The sequence below is a fragment of the Apostichopus japonicus genome, chromosome 17 (genome assembly GCF_037975245.1).
Source record: "Apostichopus japonicus isolate 1M-3 chromosome 17, ASM3797524v1, whole genome shotgun sequence".
Classification (NCBI taxonomy): Eukaryota; Metazoa; Echinodermata; class Holothuroidea; order Aspidochirotida; family Stichopodidae; genus Apostichopus; species Apostichopus japonicus.
In genome coordinates this window covers 34,579,327-34,600,525 of record NC_092577.1, presented here as the reverse complement: position 1 = coordinate 34,600,525, position 21,199 = coordinate 34,579,327, and the positions used below count along the sequence as shown (strand labels likewise).

The 21,199-nt window shown below is 39.5% G+C and overlaps 2 protein-coding genes across 2 annotated transcripts in view; one reads left to right on the top strand and one right to left on the bottom strand.

Moving 5' to 3' along the window:
* Positions 1-42: 42 nt before the first annotated feature.
* On the bottom strand, positions 43-21,060 carry LOC139984212 (uncharacterized). Its single transcript, XM_071998014.1, has 17 exons — positions 20,575-21,060; positions 17,255-17,459; positions 16,357-16,464; positions 15,139-15,248; positions 14,093-14,163; positions 12,663-12,853; positions 11,702-11,749; positions 10,323-10,559; positions 9,584-9,823; positions 8,690-8,932; positions 7,477-7,716; positions 6,706-6,951; positions 5,936-6,098; positions 4,999-5,273; positions 4,641-4,795; positions 2,747-2,906; positions 43-1,968 (listed from the first exon to the last, which is right to left on the bottom strand). The coding sequence occupies exons 1-17, from the start codon at positions 20,590-20,592 to the stop codon at positions 1,628-1,630; spliced, it is 3,051 nt and encodes a 1,016-aa protein (XP_071854115.1). The 5' UTR covers positions 20,593-21,060; the 3' UTR covers positions 43-1,627.
* Positions 15,255-21,199, top strand: part of LOC139984214 (gamma-aminobutyric acid type B receptor subunit 1-like) — a 35,306-nt gene continuing 29,361 nt past the window's right edge. The window contains exon 1 of the mRNA XM_071998022.1: positions 15,255-16,282. The gene's annotated coding sequence lies outside the window, so the exon portion shown is untranslated. The remainder of the gene's footprint in view (positions 16,283-21,199) is intronic.

The following is a 21,199-nucleotide window of genomic DNA, read 5'->3' as shown; positions in this document are numbered from 1 at the left end:
AAGATCCGTGACAAACAATAGAAATAATACAATAAAAGAACAGACTTTTCTTTGTTTTATTTTCAACTTATTTGTTCATATAAGACTATTTTAATATATCAGACCAAAGTTACATTATTTACTCATAAAATCATAAACTTGTGTTACTCACATTTTTAAAAACGTAGAAAAAAAGATTGAAAAGATATCTAGACAAAACCAAGAGTTTAGATGAAAAAAAATGTTGGTAGTAGTAATATCTGAAAGATGCAAAATAATCAGCTCCACACCATTTGCGGGAAGACATTTACAATTGCATAAAAATAAGACATCCACTTAATCAGTTCCAGAGGGTAGTCTAAACAATAAACGGAATCCGACTAAAGCTGTCGGCACATTACCCCTTCTGAACCTTGTTTCAATTTGGGTTTTTTGGGTTTTCAAATTCCTCGGGACCAATGTATTCCTCCAACTGACACATAGTAACTGATAAGTATACACAACAACCATTTGCTGTTCACAACCGATAATCCTTAAAGGCATTGACGACTCGCCCAAACTGCGTGCCACGCTCTGAAAAAAAAGTTAACTTTCCGTTGCTTGCAAGTGAAGATTTCTGCTTCTTGTTACAAAATGCAGACAGAAATGAAGGATGATACATTGTTATATTTAGCTGGACCTGAGATGTCCATCGCTGTATCGTTTGTACACTGTGCTGTGGGTATTGACCGCAGCTGTATGTACTGACTGTACACTAGTGTCTAATTACCAATGTTAGCAAGCTGTGTGTGTATTTTCTGGGATCGATGGTGGTGTCTAACACTTCTGTTAAACCTCATTCGAAACTAGGTCAGATTACCAGCATAAGACGTTTCTTTGTGCACGAGTCTTCACACCCTTTAAAGGCCACATGCAAAATGATTTCTCCTTGATTGGTAACACTTGTTTACACTAGGCAGATTTATTTACTCGAGGGCAGCACACAACCGACTGCCATTCGGGGAAAAACACTACATGCTGTCTTTACCTGACTGAACTGATTCGACTTGAAAGTGACAAAGTAGTCTTTGATCAATCCGCACACAGGGCGCAGACTATCACCATTTGCTATGCCACGATGGTCGTGTTTAGTTGGTCAATGTGCAAGCACTGTAATTAGCAGATCCATGACATCATTAACACCAAATAAAAACAATTTGTAAAAGTCTTGACACATTATATGGCATGCAGCAGTGTTTATTATGTTTTCACATGGTGGAACTGCAGAGTAAAAGTGTTATGTCATGAATTCTATGGTGTTCCTTCATGTTTGGAAATTGGAGCCACTGGGGGGGAGGAGGGGGTGGTGGAGGGGGTATAGAGGGATGTCTATCTTTTGGGCCATGTAGTTATGTGAAACTCACAGAATTAGAATCTCTGGAATGCACAAGAAAAACTCAAAGTTATGGCTATTTGAAAGAGACTCAAGCAGCAGAGAAGGGGTAAATTTTACTTCTTATCAATTTAGAATTCTTTCACATTTATGGAACACGGGTGAACAACGGGAGGGCTAGGTTGGAAAACCTGCCGCAGGGGAGGGGGGGATGGAGGGAGGGGGGGATGGAGGGAGGGAGGGAGGGAGGGTGTCATATACCACTGGAACTACTAATCAAATTATAACATATACTCGTATAAGGAATCCTTGGGCTGTCCTTGAACTGTCGCTTATAAACCTGAACCACAGGTTAGTATGGCCAACATATTCCGACTCGACTGAAGAGAAAGCAAAATCCATCACTCGGAGGATGCTGGTTTCATCAGATGGATCTAATCCTTGGCCCACAGTGAGGGTATCTCCTGTAGCTAAATCAAACTGGGCAAACTCCAGACGGATGCCGGTACCTCCGAAACGTCTGAAACGCCAACCTTTGACGACGTTGTTTGGGTATTGGTTACCCTCCAGAGGAGAGGAAAAACTGGCCATGTTATTTGGTTCTACCACTACCAATTCTGAGAGGAAAAATAAAGCAGGTTGTTAAATGTTTTTACCTGAATCAAAGAGGGATGAAGTGATCAGTAACAACAACAACAACGAGCAGCAAATCATACTATATAATAAATTATTAAAATTGGGATTTTACAAGTGTAAAATACATGCAAAAATAAAAGTCATAAATGATATAAAAATGTCAATATTTGTAAGAATATAAAAACTTTCACTTTAAAAATGTTTAGAAATGCTGATAGTCATCGAAATTTTTCATGATGAAATTTTTTCTTAATGAAATGTTAATGCAAATTATGCTTAAAATCGTTGCTATTTGTCAATAGCATTACCCTTGAATTATTTCACCCTCTCCAAATAGTAATCCACGATATTTGATGATGGTTCAATTAGATTTGGTTACATTAGAATGCTTGCTTCGTTAAATCTCAACAAGGTCAAACACCAAGGTCAAGCACCGAGGCCAAGCACCTCATTATGGTCAAGCACTTCCCTACATTAAGCACCTCATTACGGATCAAGCACCTCACTACGGATCAAGCACCTCATTACGGTCAAGCACTTCCCTACAATAAGCACCTCACTACGGATCAAGCACCTCATTACGGTAAAACTCTAATCTACTGGTTTATTTTGGGGCAAAACAGATAAAGGATTGAATCACAAATCAAAACAGTGCATTCACGTGCCATGGCTGCTTTGATTTTGAATTACCCTACAGTTCAGTGATAGCTGAAAACAACAAACAAACACAGGTTGCTATTTTCTAGTTTGCTGGCTTACCTGCGCCGAGATAAGCATAGATGAAGTCGTTGAACTGCGACGTCCTTGTGTAGACGCCCGGAGCGTTAGCTTGAGCGCAACCTCTGCCTGAGCTGACCAGACCTACCACGTGCCATGTATTGCTGCTATCTGGGCAGACTAAACCACCCCCGCTGTCGCCCTTCAAAAAAAGAAGCGAGCGACCAAAACCAGAAGTTACAGGTCAAACTAAAACATGCTGAAATGGTTTCACATTTAAGGTACCTATAATATTTTTTTTTTTTTAAGCTGGTCATCGCTTTACTTTAAGTTTTGATGTGTTAGTGAGATGAATGTACCACCAGCGGTGGGGGCCTTGGTGCACCCACAGTAATGGGCCACAGAAGGGAATACCCATAGTTTACAACCCCAACCAACCAGTTTGGGCTTGGGTGGACAACTTTTCTATATTTGGCAGTTCTATTTTGCTTGAATATCATTGGTCGGATTCTATTTTGCTTGAATATCATTGGTCGGATTCTAGTTTGCTTGAATATCATTGGTCGGATCTGAAGAGAACTGTAGTGATCAGATTTAAAGGAAGACCAAAATGAATAAAATCATGGATATTGAAAAAGGGGGGGGGAGGGGGGAGGAGGTGGTTCCAGGATCATTCAGGAGGGATATGGTTCAGTCGGGCAACTTCACGTTCAGCTGGGATGAATGTGCCCATGCTATGTGTGTACACCTATTAAACAAGCATTTATAAGCACAACTTAAGTTTAGAGCTAATTATAGTGTATGGTCTAAATATGCCTCAGAAATGTTCCCTTTGACATTTAACACTCCCTCAGCTTCAACAAGCCCATGGCAACCCCTTCCATTCTACAAACCCTTTCATCACCTCAGGCTTTCCAATAATGTTTCAGGCCAAACCTAATTCAGTCAGGGAAAATTTTGAAATCCTATGCATTTATAGATCTGAGGTTAGAAGCACACTATTTGGGACAATTTTGTCTATACTATACATACTTTCAAAGCAAATGTATTGTCAGTATGAGCAAAGTGAATATCATGTTTCTATCAGTCTGGTGGTCAGGAACTGTTTGTACTGTTTGAAGCATGATATGTGAGGACAGCTTACGAAGGTCTAAGCATTAGAAAACTGTCCCAACTGGCTGCTAGAAGCACCCAGTTTTGACAAACATTGCTATCCTGTAACTTTCATGTCTGCTGCGTGGGAATGTTTATCATATATTTCGAAATTGGTATTAAACTAATATACTTGGTTAATCGATCACTTTAGTTTTCACAATTATGGTCGCTATTTAAGAAATAGCAATTGTTTATTTATGAAATGTTCAAAGTTTGAATAAAAGATGGCAATAAACCCCCAAAACTTTCATGTCCTACTTCAAAGCACTGATACTGAGAGGAAGTGTATGAATAAGGGGTTAATCAACGATCTAGCGTGCGTTACTCACAGGATTAATGCACGATCGGGGGACTAACACCCGGAGTGCATTAATCATGTGAGTAACGCACGCTGCAAGCTAGACTGTTGATTAACCCCGTTCATTCATACACTACCATTTGTGTGGGGGAAAAATCATAAAACAAAACATTTTTGGTTACATATAACCAAAGATTTATTAAAGTGATGCCCCGTAATTTTACCGTGCGTTACTCACAGGATTAACCACGGTCAGCTGACCTGAATGGACCAATAGGATTTAGGAATCTTTACTAAGTATGAATGAACATTGAATATCATGTTTCTATCATATAAATGTTAGGAGCTGTGCAAACTGTCAGTACGGAGTGCTTTGAAGAATGATATGATAGAAAGCATAGAGTGGTAAGTAGTTATAGGAAATTGTCCCAAACTGACTGCTACAAGTATCAAAATGTGCACAATGCTGTCGGCAAAACTTACAAAGCAGGCATCTCTTCCACCTTCCAGAAGTCCTGCACAGATGTTGATTGATGTTATCGGCGTGCCCAGGGGAACATTAGCGTTATATATATCTTCACATTCTTGTTCCGTGTAGACGTTAACGGTCACCACTTTCAGAGTATCACTGGGTGGGGCTGTATATAAACATAAAATGGTATCTGTAAGTAGAAACACTGCATTTGTACTGCTCATACAGTCATTGAAAACTTGTGGTGTGGCAATATAGGTTTGCTAGAGGTACTCCTGTCAAACTGTTGGATTGTCTTTGTAGTGTACCAATCAGGGTTTGGTGTAAAGAAATAGAGTTTTTTTAGGAGACCACACATAGATTCCTCACCATTTTCATCTGCGATTAAAGTTCCCCATCCGGCCACTCTGCACTCGCCACTGCCAAAGAGATCCTCTTCCTCCTCCTCAGTGGTGAGACACGCCGGTTGTACGAAGTCTGTCATTATCAGGGGCGAGTCAAGTTTAAGCAGAGCGATATCGTGGGCGGGTGGTGCCTGGTATGAGGAGTGTCGAATCACCTTGGTAACCCTTCTCGTCTGTCTCTGTGGTGACGCAGTTGGAAGCGATACATCCCCAGTGATGACATCAACACCTAACAGATCCCTAATGAGAAAGACAAATATATGATGGAAGGAGAGTAACCTCCCAACCTAATCATAATAATAATAATCAGCAGTTATTTTTACGACACTTAAGCGACCACAAATGTGGGAGAAACCCCTAAGGATTACAACTTACAGGACGGGTGGCTTCCAATTCAACATTTTAACTCAAATTTCGAAATTTTAGAAAGTCATTTCAGATGGGAAAACCATAGAGTGCTCTTGGATGAAAGATCCACCCTACTATGACCCGGCAGAGTATTGAACCCAGTACCTTCCGATTACTAAGCCTCATTGCTTCAATTGCCACCGCCTTTATCCATTTGGCCACAGCACCGGTAATATAGCTTGGGGTTTTGTAATCTGTCCATATTAAGCTGAGTACTTAGAAACAGGGCCAAGGGAAATGTTTGGCTAGAGAGGGATTATTGTAACCATGTAGTGACCTAAAGATTGCAAGTCCTGTAGAGTCTTCGAACTGAGCAATCAATGCCCTCATTTGTTGTATACGCAAAAGGCACAAGGATCTCCACAGGGAGATTTTTGTGCTTTGGTTTTCAAGGTAAAACAGAACCACATCTTTATTATAAGTTCATCATGTCAAAGCAATAAGGATATCTCAACCCACGGCAAAAAAAAGTATGAAAACCATTTCAGGCTTACGGGCAATGAGCTGCAGTGACTACCCAGTTCTCGTTGATGATAGCCGATCCACAGAAATGAGATCCAGAAGATAACGAAGCCATCCATGGAAACTGACCAGCTCCTGCATCTTCCCCACCAATAATCCTCGGCGTTAATGTTTGACCGCTCTTTCCACAATTATCTGCAAAGAGAAGAAAGAAAAAAAGAAAAAAGAAAAGAAGATAACTATAATGTAATGTATTTTCAGTTTTAATGTTTAGTAAGAAGAAATGTGAATCTCAAAAATCAGGAAAATCATTTGATTGGCAAGCAAAAAACCAAGATTCCGTGTCTGATCCCTGGTTTTGAAAAGTACAATGGCTTCTTATTTCCCCTCCTTGTCACACATGTGATGAAAGATTCAGTTAATAATTTTAATATCCAATTGTTTGTTTTCTTACAAGTTTCTACTTTCTCTGTGTCCAGGAAGTTTGCAGTTAGTTCTCAATACAGGGGGATCCTGGATTTCATTAAGGAGGGAGTAGGGGCAGGGGGAGTGGGGATGAGTGTTCCTCTGAGGTATTTCAAGCTAAACTACCCATTTGGGGGTTCTGGATGCATTTGCCAGAAAATAATGTGTCTTGGACATCAAATGCTGCATCCCTGAAGCATATTTAGACTATAAGTTAAGTTGTGTTTTATAGAAACTACTTTTGAATATTAATTGTGTGTGGCTGAAGGGAGGGGGGAGGGAGGGAGGGAGGGTACTTGTGCACCCCTGGATCTACACCCATTCTTTCTCCTCTCACCTGATACTGTCAAAGTAAAGGTACAAGAGTTTGAATTCCCCGAGGAATCTGTAGCTGTGGCAACAGGGTTGTAGGTTCCAGCTGCAAAAGGACGAAGATCGGATGGGTGGACATTGATGATGACACCTGTGCCGACATTGTCTGTGGCCGTGATCAAATTCTCATATTCCACCACCACGGTAGTATGAGTCGACGGCAGCCTGACGTTGAGCAACGGTGGACATGTAACTACCGGTAGTTCCACATCTAGTCGGGGTATGTGAAGGAGGGGTGAGTATGAAGAAGGAGGGAGGGGGGGGATGGAGAGAAAAATATTGATCAAAAGTCATGTGAATGAAATTGATAATGAAACATCGTTTTATGGTTATTGACTGACTTGACTAGATGAACTGTGCAAGAAACAAGTGTATTTTCTTTGTTAATTGATATGTTGCAGAGGAACTGAGAGCCAATTTGAACTTTGCATATTTTGCAGTTATGTATATGATGAATAAATTAATACACTATTCTTTCTATCCCATATTTTTCTGAGGACCCATACATATATACCTAGGCCCTCTAATTGACCTCAGGCTCTGGGGTTGTAAAGTATTCCCCTGTTCCCCCTCTCTTCATGGAGTTAAACCAGATATCAATGTAGCCATAAGTCATTGCTCAGAATTGTCGCAACAAATGAAAAACATTGAATCCCAAATGTTTTCCTGATTTATATGGAATACAATATTGGCTTGGAACAAAACAAAGAAACTTTTGGACATTCCTTTATATTACCCCGAACGGTGTACGTCCAAGAACAGGTCCCGATGTTCCCGCTGCTATCTGTCGCCGTAGCGATAATAGTGTGTGTTCCAATGGTGAACCTTCCTTCAGACCGGCTGACTGTTACTGTTAATGTGTTATCCATGTTATCTGTGGCCGTAGGCGTCGTCCACGTAATCGTGGCGTAGTCTTGCCCAACGTCGGTATCCCTGACACCTCCAGCATCACAAGTAACGATGGGAAGTTCTTCATCTGTGTATGTAGAGAAAGAAAAGTCATCGTTTGGAAATTTTGAAAATCGAAAGCTATTGTTCAACCACCCCTCCCCCTCCCCCTCCCCACCCTTTTGATGATATGCACCTGACTGATGCAATAAGACACTTGTCCAATGCAGTGTGCAGGTAAGGGGCCTGCAGCAACCTGCGTAATAATAATATTTGCTTTTTCTATAGCGCTTTATACCAGCGATAGGTCTCAAAGCGCTTTACAGACGTCATATTACACCTGGTCAATGATAACCTGTCCCAGAGACAATCCCTCCAGTTGGCAGCAGTTATATACTGCGCCCAATGACAAGTTACCTCGCAGGTACCCATTTAACCCCTGGTTGGAGAGAGGCAAGTGAGTTAAAGCATCTTGCCCAAGGACACAACGTAATGAACTAGGCAGGAATCAAACCAGCAATCCTTGGATCACGAGTCCGACGCCTTAGCCGATTGGCCACCACGCTCAACACTATCTGTTGTGCTTTTCAGTTTCAACTGACTGGGTGACATTGGCAAAACTCATCATGAATAAAGATTGTAACTAGAGAAAGGTAACCATGGAAACTCCAACTGTAAGTGGCTCGATGATGATGTCATCAGACTTACTCAAGTCTTCCATCTTGCGCAGTGGAGGGAAAATTTACCGTGGCCATCTCCCAAAATGGTATAGCTGTTTTTTTTTTTTACTCAGCTATATGGGAAAATCATTCACCACAAGTATCTCTACCTACATAGACCAATGTTGATGGCTGGGTTGACTTCTTCTTTTAAGATGTTATTAGCCATATTTTCCAAATCAAGAAGTCAAGTTTTGAATTCATTATCGCAGTGAAATGAAATGATTTCGTTCGCAAACTGTGCTCGTTTAAAGGGGCTTTCGGCCCCGGAGAAAGTCAAGGAAAAAAATGCACAACAGCTGCATTTAAAGGAGTCGTCCTTTCCTTCTTTTTTTTTTTTACCTCTGACTATGACAGCAAATGTGCACGTCATGACGGACGTGTTGTCTTCGACCGTCACAACCACCGTCGACGATCCGATCGGAAACATTGTGGTCTGAGGCGGGTCGTACGTAAAAGTGACACGGCCATTTGTCTGGCCAATCACTTGAGGCGCATTGAAATTCACCCTGGCAAAGGTTTCACCCGGCTGCGTCCCAACTGTGATGTCATTCGGGCAAATTATCACGAATGACGAAGTTCCAACTGGTAAAGAAGGGGGAAAAAATCTTTTGATTAAATACAGATAGATATTATGATCGATGGTGTCGCCCTTCTTAAATCGTACCTGTATAAACGGTGTGTACACAGTTGACCTGAGCCGTTTCAAAACATTGTCACTTTTAACTAAGAATATATTATCTCTTCAGGTATATTGACAGACAGACATACTGGAATGACATTCTTTGGAGAGAAATTATATCATATCTCTGTACTTCATGTTGCTTGTTTTTCATGTTTCAAATCCACAATGGGTAAGATTCAGGGATGAGTCTGAGGTAAAACCAAAATCACGAAACTTTGCAAAAACTACGGTATAGGCTCCAGTTTGCTTATGCTACAGTGTGTTAGGATAATAGTTTTTGTCCCCGAGGTAGAAAAGAAATCACGGATATTCCGCAAATTCGCCTCATGCCTGAAGATTCCAAAGGCCTTTGCATGGAAGCTACTACCTATATGCCTAGTTTGTCACAACCTTTTGATCGTCATGTTCCTTGTGACAGCTTGTGCCTTTGGTGCCATGTTTGATCGTGAATTGAAAGTACCGAAGAATCCAAATAAGAGTTGAAAAACTAGGCAGCAATAAAAGAGAAAACAACACAGCAGGGAATAGCAAACACTGTGACTTGAACAAACCTTGCACGTTAACGTCAAAGTTACACTGTACAGCAGTGGAGGCGTCGGCCACCGTGACGACCACAACCGTTCGTCCGAAGTCAAATGAGGAACTTTGTGCGGGCGAGTAGGATATGGAGACAGCACCGTCTGCGTTCGATATCACTGGCGGATCCCAAGTGACAGCCACCGAATCCCCTTCATTCTCCACAACTGCCACGACGTCTCCGGGACAGGCGATGGACAGAGAGTTGGCGGTACCTATATTGTCAGAGAATTGTGAGATAAGTTCAGTAACAGAAACATCATGGTACAAGACACGTTTGTGGTACGGTTACTACACTGTAAGGACAAGTATATTAAGTACAATTAGGCACAATGTGAGTTGGACTCGGAGCACTATACTCAAAAGGGCAAGCAGGGACTATTTTAGTCTTGCACTGTCACATTCACCAGATTCAAGAAATGCACCAAATGTATCATTCAAATTCACAGAGGTGAGAATGGGTACAGGTCAGTATGTTGGAGTACAGGAGCGAGTACCAAACTGGACTTACTAAAAGTCTGATACTAGAGGCAAGATGATATGATTTTTAAAAGAAAGGGGTGGCTCATATTAACATTCATCCACGTCACAGCTTATTACAGTTTGATATTCCACTGTCCCAAGTTTGACAGATATAATGCCGGATGGATAGATGCCAGAGTTTACCAATACAGCTAGGCTACTGGAGATACTCGGTACTAAAAAAGGACTCACCCGAAGCTATGACCTCAACCACAAAATTGCAACTGGTCGACGCAGTTGCATCACTGGCGGAGATCGTCACGACAGTTATGCCTAGAGCGAAGACACTATTGCTGGCTGGCATTTCCATGTAGGATACTTCCCCCGTTGCACCCGTCACGGGTGCCCTGTTCCAGCCTACCACAGTGGACGTTTGACTTGTATCAATGAATCTCACAATGTTGGCAGGGCAGGTAATACTAAGTGAACCTGTGTAACAAAAGATAAAGATAATGTCAACATTTATGCAGTTTTGATGAGTTACAACAACCTTTAGTCTACCATGCAAGAGAGTGAAGGCATGCAAGAGTGAAGGCATTAAAGGCATATATGGGATTGATTGATTGCTATAATAAAAGGATATAAGGGATTGATTGAGTGCTATTATAAAGGGATATATGGGAGGCTGAAGTTGATTGCTATAATAAAGGGATGTATGGGATTGAGATTGCAATAATAAAGGGATATATGTGATTGATTGATTGATTGCTATAAATAAAGGGATATATGGGATTGACTGATTGCTATAATAAAGGGATGTATGGGATTGAGATTGCAATAATAAAGGGATGTATGGGATTGATTGCTATAATAAAGGGATGTATGGGATTGATTGCTATAATAAAGGGATGTATGGGTTAGATTGATTGCTATAATAAATGGACATATGGGATTGATTGAGTGCTATAATAAAGGGATATATTGGATTGATTGAGTGCTATAATAAAGGGATATATGTGATTGAGATTGCAATAATAAAGGGATATATGGGATAGATTGATTGCTAAAATAAAGGGATATATGGGTTAGATTGATTGCTATAATAAATGGACATATGGGATTGATTGAGTGCTATAATAAAGGGATATATGGATTGAGATTGCAATAATAAAGGGATATATGGGATAGATTGATTGCTATAATAAAGGGATATATGGGATTGATTGATTGACTGCTATCAAAACAAATTTGTTGGAAATTTTCTGTCTGCATCATAAGGTCAACACAAAACTTCAAAGCTTTTTGCATGGTAAAGACAATTTTTATTAATTTTCAGGGTGGGTTTTGTGATGTGAAGTCATGCACCCTGAAAACCACAGAGGAAACAATGTCATAATGGAAATTGAGCAGAAAATGATTTATTTTTTCTGTATAATATCATTGTATGACATTTATCCATAGAAGAAAAAAATTCTACTTTGCAAATGAAAGTTAAAAATAATTAAAGAATTGGGTAAAAGTTTTAATTTTTTTTACAGATATTTTATGACACAATTTTTGTTTTATATAATTAGTAAATGGCATTCAGTGTAACAACTGTAAACATTTTTTTCTTTCCCGTTTGCAAATACCTGTTGGTCCTCCATTCCCCGGGTTTCCTTCTGCAATATTGATTCCAACTGAAAAGTTAACAGAAAAGTTGAAATGTCAAGTAATGTTGCTTACTTCTGATTGGCTATCTAAAAGCAATGGAATGAATCACTTTGTAGTTTAAGGATATACAACCACATTGCCAACATATCATGATAACCTTAACCACATCCTACATTTCCATCCCCTACTCCACCTGCAATTCCCCCCCCCCCCTCCCTCGAGTTGTTTAGAGCAAGGTTGGGCCCTAGAGATAATTCTACCATCAGCCATCCTTTCTGCATTTTCACTGGCAAATTGCTTAGATTATGAGACTACATTATTATTTTTGACAGCTTTTCTTAACCACGCCCCCATTGACCCCAGGCCCCTGGGCTGTACCCAACGATCCCCCCTCTCACCAGACCTGTCTTCGCCTATAACAACCCCCTTCTTATCCATGTTTATCCCATCTTAAACTTCTATCTCTACCCTCACTCCTGAATTACCTTGGTCCACTAATCATTTTCTGGTGCACACCACATTCTACCCTGGTTCACATCAAGCCCCCCCCCCTTCACAACTAATATTCCTCTCCCACCTTTACCATGTCCCAGATTCGGTCATGTATGACTAGGCTACATCACTCATGGGCAGGCAGTACAGAACATAGTTTAAATATAAGGGATGACACAGGGTAAAAACGAAAAATTGACACAATCATGAATTTGAATAAAATAGTCGTTAAAAAAATGCAAAAAATAGCAAGAAATAGTAATGACAGGCTAACATGATAACTTCCCCATATAATATTGCTATTATTATTACTCTATCACTGAATGGATATCATTTAATTTATTCAGCAATTTAACTTCCTTGCACGCCCACCCCTTCCTCCCCCCACCCATCCGTTCCTAGAAACTGTGGACGGAGGAGAAAATAACGTTCCAAGTTGACCCTCACCTGCTGTTGACTGAACCGATCCTAGAACTACGTTAAGATTGTTTTGAATGCGCCCGTCTTCAGCATCAGTCTCCAGTACACTGTTGGCGAGGATTGTGCCACTCGACAACGCTGCGTTTTGGTCCGTCACGACTAGGGGAGGCCTCGCGAGGAATCGCGACCTCACAACTACTCTGGTATTGCCGTTAACACTGTCAAGGTGAAAAATTTGATTTCCAGAGATATTTTGTGATCCATACAGCAAGAAATGATCGAAATGTACTTGTAACTCGGCAAAACTGTGAATTACTTTTTAAATACTGTACAGTAAAGCCTTCAAATTTGTATGCGGTGACAGGTCGTCCAACAGAAGAAGCAGGTGCCAAGGGAACCCCCCGCCCCCTGCCCGGTCATGCCCGTCAAGGTAAATGGTCAATAAGGTGAAATGCCACTCAAGGTCAAGTGGCCCCCAAGGGTCAAGAGGCCATCCTAGAACACTTTTAGCCAGCTGGACATACAGTACCAACTTTCGAAGTTTGAGATATACCTGCAAAACGTTATCTAGGGGAAGGAGAAAAATCACACGATGACCCTCAACGCACACGTTGTTAATTCAGTACTGTTTCTATGATTACTGTGCATCCCCCCCCCCCACCCCTCCGGGAAACCATCACATGTACAAAACCTTCACAAGTTATAGGACTTGAGGTACTGTGCCCCTCTTTAAATTGTTGGTGCCTCTCCATAAATAGTTTGTACCCCTCTAACCACACTTTCCTACTTGTCAGGCTACATTGTGCCATCATTATCATGCATTAAAGGAACTGCAAATCACAGTGAAATGACCATTAAAGGATTGGTTCAGGTGTTTGACATGTCTATTTGTATTAAAGAGCACAAAAAGACAAAAAAGAACAGCGAAGAAACTACCATGATAGCATGCTCTGTTAAGGAGATATGACACTTTGAAGATATCAAATTTCTTTGAAAACGACTGGTATAGAAAGACTTACTGTGAGGGTGTGACGTCACATCCTCACTTCCTTAACATTTGTGAATATATTTCTTTAAAAATTATTTACATTTTTTAACACATTTGAAAATAATATAATCACAAATTCTTCAGATGTTTAATCTCAAATACTTCCTTTGACAAATATGAGATCTCCTGACATATCTTTTGGTTGAAAGTCATGAAATCTCACAAGATATTTAGAGAAAAAAACAAAGACTTTTCAGGAATGTGAGGATGTGACATCACAGCTAGTCAGAGTTCAGCAGTTTCTACACAGTCTGATAAAAATGTACACTTGAATATCTCTTTAACCGAAAAAGATATTTGAACAGTTTTTTTTCACCATTGTGGTTCTTTCATTGTCCTCTTTCATATAACATAAACATGTATGACAACTGAACCAATACTTTAAATATTATTATATATTTCAACTAACTCTGTAGCACTGATGAGTTCTGATCCTTGGTATACAGAGGCCAAGTTACTTGACATGAACGACGAACCAATCTGTGGGTTTGACAATGTAAGAAAATTTACGGTAAACTATCTTTTTTCCCCAGAGGAGAGAATATCCTGTATATGATAGATTTTTTACTCTATTTTATCAGCCTTTTCTGTGAAGGAATTGTACCTTTTTTTTTTCATTTGTTAATGTCTTGTGGTCGGATTAAAGTGCTAATATTTTGCACATGATTAATTTTTTTAACTGTTTCAGACCATTTTAACAACAACTTACATGAAATACATCATGTATGAAATTAAAGGGATTTATGCAATTTTGAAAGCAACATTCTTTTTCTATAGCAATCTGAATTTCTAAATTCAATTTTCCATTATTTTTAGCCCTGAAGGAGGTTTCAAATATATATTGAACATACAAAAAATTTACAAAAGTCTGTGAAACCATAAATTTATAAAAAACAAATAATTCTTCTTTGTTTGAGTACCTAATTTGATCTTATTGATGATTGTTATAGAAAAGATAAATCAACAAGTAGATAACTTCACTATCATCAATATCAATATCATCAATAAAACCAATATCCACAAATAGGAAGCTTGATCAAGTTTGTCCTTCTGATCTATCCAGCACTGTCAAGTGGCGTGCACAGGATTTCAAAGGTGGGTGGGCCAAATTCAAAATCGCCTGTATTAGGTAGGGGTGAAATTTTTTGGGAAGGGCCAGAGGGGATTCTGCCCTGGGGTCCATGAAGGGAGGGTCAAGTAAGTAATTGTGATTCTAATCTATCTTAAAGGTTGTTAAAACTCAGCTAGCCTGTAGTGTACAGACCACTTGCAGTGAAAATGGTTTGAAAGTGGTGCAAAATGGTTGGAAAATGCCCAAATTTCCTCTTTCAGTTGGGGCAAAAGAAATAAATGAGGTCGGGCTGTTCTTGATTCCCGAGAAACCATTCCCGAGCAGTTGTTTTGATATTACAGGTGGGGGGGGGGGGGTAACAAAGAGAGTCAAGCGTGACTTACAGGTGGCAAAACCAACGTCCTTAAAATCTCGAAGGCTGTACTGGAAGGATCGTTAAAATCGGAGTTGAAGGGTATAGTCGTATCTAAGGTTGTATCTATGGCAACAATATCTGCGTAAAAAGAGATTGAGAGAGAGAGAGACAGATAGTTGGAGAAAGTGAGCAAAAGTTTGGTCTATTTTGTTCCAATTAGCTGATGTTCTAGAAGAAAACCAAAGAAAAAGCATGTACTACATTTACCATTGGTTAATATTTGTCCCCACAAGGTGAGGTAGGCTTCAGCCATGAGTTGAGGAAATGTACTTTACCTTAGTTAAAGGTTGTTGGTGGTTAACCAAAGAAAAGGCATGTACTACATTTACCATTGGTTAATATTTCTCCCCACAAGGTGAGGTACGCTTCAGCCATGAGTTGAGGAAATGTACTTTACCTTAGTTAAAGGTTGTTGGTGGTTAACCAAAGAAAAGGCATGTACTACATTTACCATTGGTTAATATTTCTCCCCACAAGGTGAGGTACGCTTCAGCCATGAGTTGAGGAAATGTACTTTACCTTAGTTAAAGGTTGTTGGTGGTTTGGCCTTTGAGTTCCCTTCACTATATTGTTCAAATAGTCGACTAAGCAATCTTTCTATTCAAGCCTAGCACTGTCTGTACTAGCTTCCTTTCACAATGCACCATATATGTTGCTTTGACACTTGTTGGTAAATGATTCATCCTGAGGTTGTAGAACAATTAACAACCACACACATACATGCACACCCAAAAGGAAAAGAAACAACTCAAGGCTGCAAAGGACAAAAATCTGTGCATTTCCTAGCTCATTTTTAAAGTAAGATATAAACTATCAATATAGCCCCTGTTTAACCTGACTATCAGTAAACCCTGTTGATAAATTCTGACACATTTTCTCTATGACTGAGAAATTATTGCAAATGTGTAAAAGTAAGTAGGACTGATGTTTCGATCCTAGCAGGATCTTCTTCAAAGGCTAAATGACAAGTAACAGTAACAGAAGGGACATAACCATGCACATAATACAGACAGGTTAATGAGCATGGTGAACACAAAAGATATAGATGTAAGGGGATTAGTAGACAAGGGATGGAGAGAAGAAATAAAGAAACCAACAGGGGAAGAGGAGAGGTAGGAGATAAACAGTGGAGGGACAAAGAGAGGATTAAGGGGGGAGGTAGGAAAATTATTGTAAAAACGCTTACCGTTAGAGGTAATAGATGGGTTATTTGGAGGCTGTGTAGGTGCAGCAGGGACGCCTGGAATGACTGGGACATTTGCATCATTTCCGGCTGTGTTACTACTAGGACTAACTGTAGAAAGACGAAGAAAATATGCAAGCAACTATAAACAATGACGGATTTCAGTAATCACCTGTTGATGCATTATAAGATTGTTATTCATGCCAAAAATGTATTCTACTCAAGTCTTTTTTCTTTCTTTTTTCTTGGCCAAGTGGCCAAAGATATGTTTTGTTTGGCTTGGAACATTATCAGGTACTTTATTTTGTAAATGTTATTTCATATTATTGGGCTTTGAAGAAATGGAATGTTTTAGTTTTGTTTTCTCTTCAATGTATAGATCTACACCAAACCAATAAAAACAAACCAAGGACTAGAAAATGTCACAGTATATTGTTGATATAATTTGAAACTTCCTTCAGCAATGTTTGATAGTGTGTACTCTTTTTATTATTTATAACTTTTTTGAATGAAGAATCAATGAAAGAATCACTGAACATTCCAGATATAATAATCTAAATTGTTACCATAATTTGCATTTTATTGTGCAAAATGAGGTTTCTGTGATGTACTAGAGCTACTGTACAGATGAATTCCCTTCATGGGATATTGTTTTTACAAGGTTTTTGTTCAAACTCTTTCCTTTGACCTCCAACAGAGAAACAATCAAACAAAACAAGTTTCATAGATCTACTAAATATTGGACATGAGAGATTTATCCAAATTTGTTCTGTTAAGATATTGTGTCACACACATATAGATACACACACTTCATCATCACAAAATTTTGCAAAGATTTCCCTAATTCATCAAAAACAGAAACAATTCTCTAGAAAGAAAACGTTTGAAGTTGACAACTTACGACCAAATACCAGACCAAGGGCAACACCTGCAATCACTGCCACAACAACAATGACACAAACACAAGCACATCCAAAGATGGCACCATTTCCAATCCCTCCAATCGGTCCAGGAGATCCATTCGGATATCCTTGACGTGGTGCTCCCCTGCCATACCTCGGAGCTTCTAGAAAACGTGGATCATGTCTGTAGCCAGGGTATTGGTGCTGTCAATGAAGAAAAGTCATGATTAATTCGACAAACATCAAATAATGTGAAAAAGTAAGTTGGCCTGATGTTTCGATCCTAGCAGGATCTTCTTCAAAGGCTAAATGACAAGTAACAGTAACAGAAGGGACAAAAACACACACAGAATACAGACAGGTTAATGAGCATGGTGAACACAAAGAGATGTAAGAGGATTAGTAGACAAGGGATGGAGAGAAGAAAGAAAGAAACCAACAGGGGAAGAGGAGAGGTACGAGATAAACGGTGGAGGGTCAAAGAGGAGATTAAGGGAAGGGGATAGGGAATAAACTGGAGATAAGGACAAAGACAGAAAGGTGTGGAGAAAAAAGGGTGGAAGAGAGCTATGAGAAGAGGAGTAATGGGGGGGGAACAAAGGGAGAAGGAGGGGGGCGGGGACAAAAGAAAAGTTAGTCATGTTCTTCCTGAAACATCAAATAATAACAAACAACAAAGTATCACAAAATACGATTTATATTATTCTGTTGACTGTATTTTTTCCTGGTTGTGAGCGGAGGGGCAGGGGGGTGAGAAGTGCAGGTACAATCTCATGCTAAGGTTTTCCTCCTAAATGGCAAAGGAGAGAACAAGCCTTCTTTCATTTCCATCTAGAACGTATTTCTAGGCTAATTTAATTTCAAAGCATCCTTTTGTGATGGCAAAATAAAACCCCTAATGCAATCATGATCAAGTTCCATATTTTAGTTGCAAAACTATTGTCACAATATGAGACATGCAAACACTTTTTAAATTTTATCACTGTCATAAGTGTATACTATTAGTATCATCTCTAAACATTTCATCTCCAAAATGCTTTGACACTTGGATAACAGGACAGAAGCATTCCATCATAAATTTTCGAAACCTCCATTTGTCTAGCTTCCATAGCTAGCAGACTGGTGTTCTAAACCACCTTTTTTTTCAATTTCTCGACAAAAAAGTCCTATCACTGTCTTAACCCTGACCGAAGCACTAAAACATTGTTCATCATATAGTATTATGTAACAATCATGATGCCTGCATGGCACCTGCCTACAATATTTCTCAGTGATTCTTGATGTACCCATAGTAAGCTTGCTAACAAGATAATAGTTAATACTAGCTCAAAAGTTTAGGACACGACCCAGGAAGAAAGGCCACATGTGGCATTATCTTTCTGTCACACATCTTTCTGCTCTTTTTTTTTATTCACCTACTATAGTACTACAGGTCTATTTGATAGGAATTGCAAAAATGATGTTTGGCTGGATAACCTATTGTAATGTAAGTATGATTACCGGCGTAAGTTCGTGAAGTCCTGCCAAATGACAGTGACACTCAGTCACAGAGTCAGTGTGGGCTTAGCCAAAATATGAAGGCTGAGATATTAGTGCCACTAAGCCTAATGTTATGTTAGGCTTACGATAAACCTAAATAGCTTTGTATTTGTAGCCAATTCGCTTTAATTGTTACGGAAAGTGTAAATTAGCAGTAACATTTTTAAAATTAGCAGTATCATGTTTAGGAGTTAGTCATTAACTTTACAGTAAACAAAGGGTCTCATTCCTTGTAATTCTAACTAACCTCAATCCGAACAACCGGGAAAAATCACAATCGTGTTAGTGAGGGTGCATTAAAGAATATAAAACTTTCTCGACTGTGTGGCCGAACATATTTAAAATATATTCTATGTATGTGTTAACCCCACGTTTCGTCTCGTGGATTCATAAATGACCCTTCAATAAATCACAGAGGCGTTTGGATTATAATATGTCTCAGAATAGGACAATCTCCTGAGTGCAGTTGTAAATTTGTTGATCTTTGCATATGCGTCAATGCCAATCCCGTAACGTATACGTCATTTCATAGATATGTAAAATACTTATAAGAGGGACTGACGTTTCGATCCTGGTAGGATCTTCTTCAGAGGCTGTTACAAGTGCAACTTTTCTTTCAACCTCTGAAGAAGATCCTGATAGGATCGAAACGTCAGGCCCTGTTACTTTTACACATTCTCTTCCACAGACTCTTTAGTGGATAAGCTTGGGGCTTGTGTTTGATTTTTAATGATTTTCTAGATTTGTATTTATATTCTCTTTATTATTGACGTCACAGTTGTTTGGTTATATACGGCGAATACAGAATATTTGTCATTCCTGCCACCATAGAAAGCATGGCTCCCCCTAGAACAGATAAGTGTAGCTACGTCCAGTGGCGTCGCCAGACATGTCAATCTGGGCAAGGGGGGGGGGTACAGCACATCACTTCATTAGGGGGTACAATGTTTATATGTGAATGCCGTCCTGGGGGAGGGGTGTTTGAGAAACTTTGATTACTTAAGGGTCCTTAGAAGCAGTCCGGTGCTATATATACTGCAACTGGAAGCAACTTTATGTTCAAGAATTTTCGGGCTTAGTCTGTCCGATATTTATGTTTGTAATTGAGGCGAATAGAAAAGTTACACAAAAATGGAAATAAACCTCTTTGCTTTGATAATGTTTTCAAATAAGAGTGTTGAAAATTGAAATTGCAATTTATGCAGGGTAGTAGTGAAGTTTAAGCACTAGCGATTCACACCGGGGCCTCTGTGACCCTGTTAAAAAAGTGTTAGTGAGAAAACAACTGGTTACGGTGATGGTCTGTGGAAAGAAGTTTTACTGCAGAACATAATACGTTTCGTCCTCTGTAAAATAAGTTTTTGTTTGAGTAATTTTTGTAACACTATAAATCGCATCTGGGGGGCACCTGGGGGGGGGGGAGCGATTTTTGTTTGGCTACGTCCTGGATGAGACTCCACCTCCTGCCAGGCTGAGAGATAACATTTATCCACAGCCATGGTAGTTATAAGATGAGCGTAGCCCGCACAGTGCATGAGTCCATACAATATGGACTCTAGGGTATATGTTAGGGTGCTTTAGGGTAGTATAAATATAGGCACGGAACGCCAGCTGTTAGAGAAGTAATAAAAGGCCGTACCATGAAGCTTTCCAATAATACGATCGTTTGATCAATTGCAATCGATTAGTAATCGATCATCCCCAAAGTCTTGCATAACATCAGTTTCATTCCTTCGCGAAAAGAAAAAGAATAATTATATCTTTAACATGAGATACTTACAGGATATGGCCTGTGCATTTCGTATTGCTGTCTCTCTCTCCACCTCTCTCCACCTCCTTGACCTATAAGGTCTCCTCTAGTTCGGAGCCTAGATTGTAGTCCACGAGAACTTTCGCAACCCTCTTTCGTTTAATGCGCTATCACTGTTGTACTCCGATGCCGTCGTTCTCAATGATATTCAGTATAAACTAAACACGATCCCTGCATAACAAGTATTCCATATTTTGATTATCTTCCAAAAGGAAGTAGATATTGCAAGGATTCTGCAATATTTTTCAAATGTTGAATACACCTAATAGCGTATGATTTCCATATTATTTGCAAAATTTACTCTCTTACCCCTATATGTTAACAACAAGAGAATTTGCCTTTACAGATGTATATATATATATATATATCTATATATATGTCTATATACAACGTATAACTTATATCAGATTTGGACCGTAGCATGCACTATATTTTGTATGCGGGGTAAATTTAGTGTAACTTCTGTGGTATCCCATATAAAACGTTTCGTTAAAAGCGTATTGTGTGGGCTTTCATTTGTTCTCAATAGTTTGGTGGAGTGATGCTTGGATCCGGATCATTGCACACTGAACAGAAGGCGTTGGTAGCAAAGGGG

Excerpts from the sequence above, each read along its gene's own strand:
- LOC139984212 (XM_071998014.1), bottom strand. Across the intron at positions 14,164-15,138 it reads GGACGTTGGTTTTGCCACCT|ATTGGTTCGTCGTTCATGTC; the intron begins GTAAGTCACGCT and ends TCAAACCCACAG. Across the intron at positions 4,796-4,998 it reads TTTAATCGCAGATGAAAATG|CCCCACCCAGTGATACTCTG; the intron begins GTGAGGAATCTA and ends GTTTATATACAG.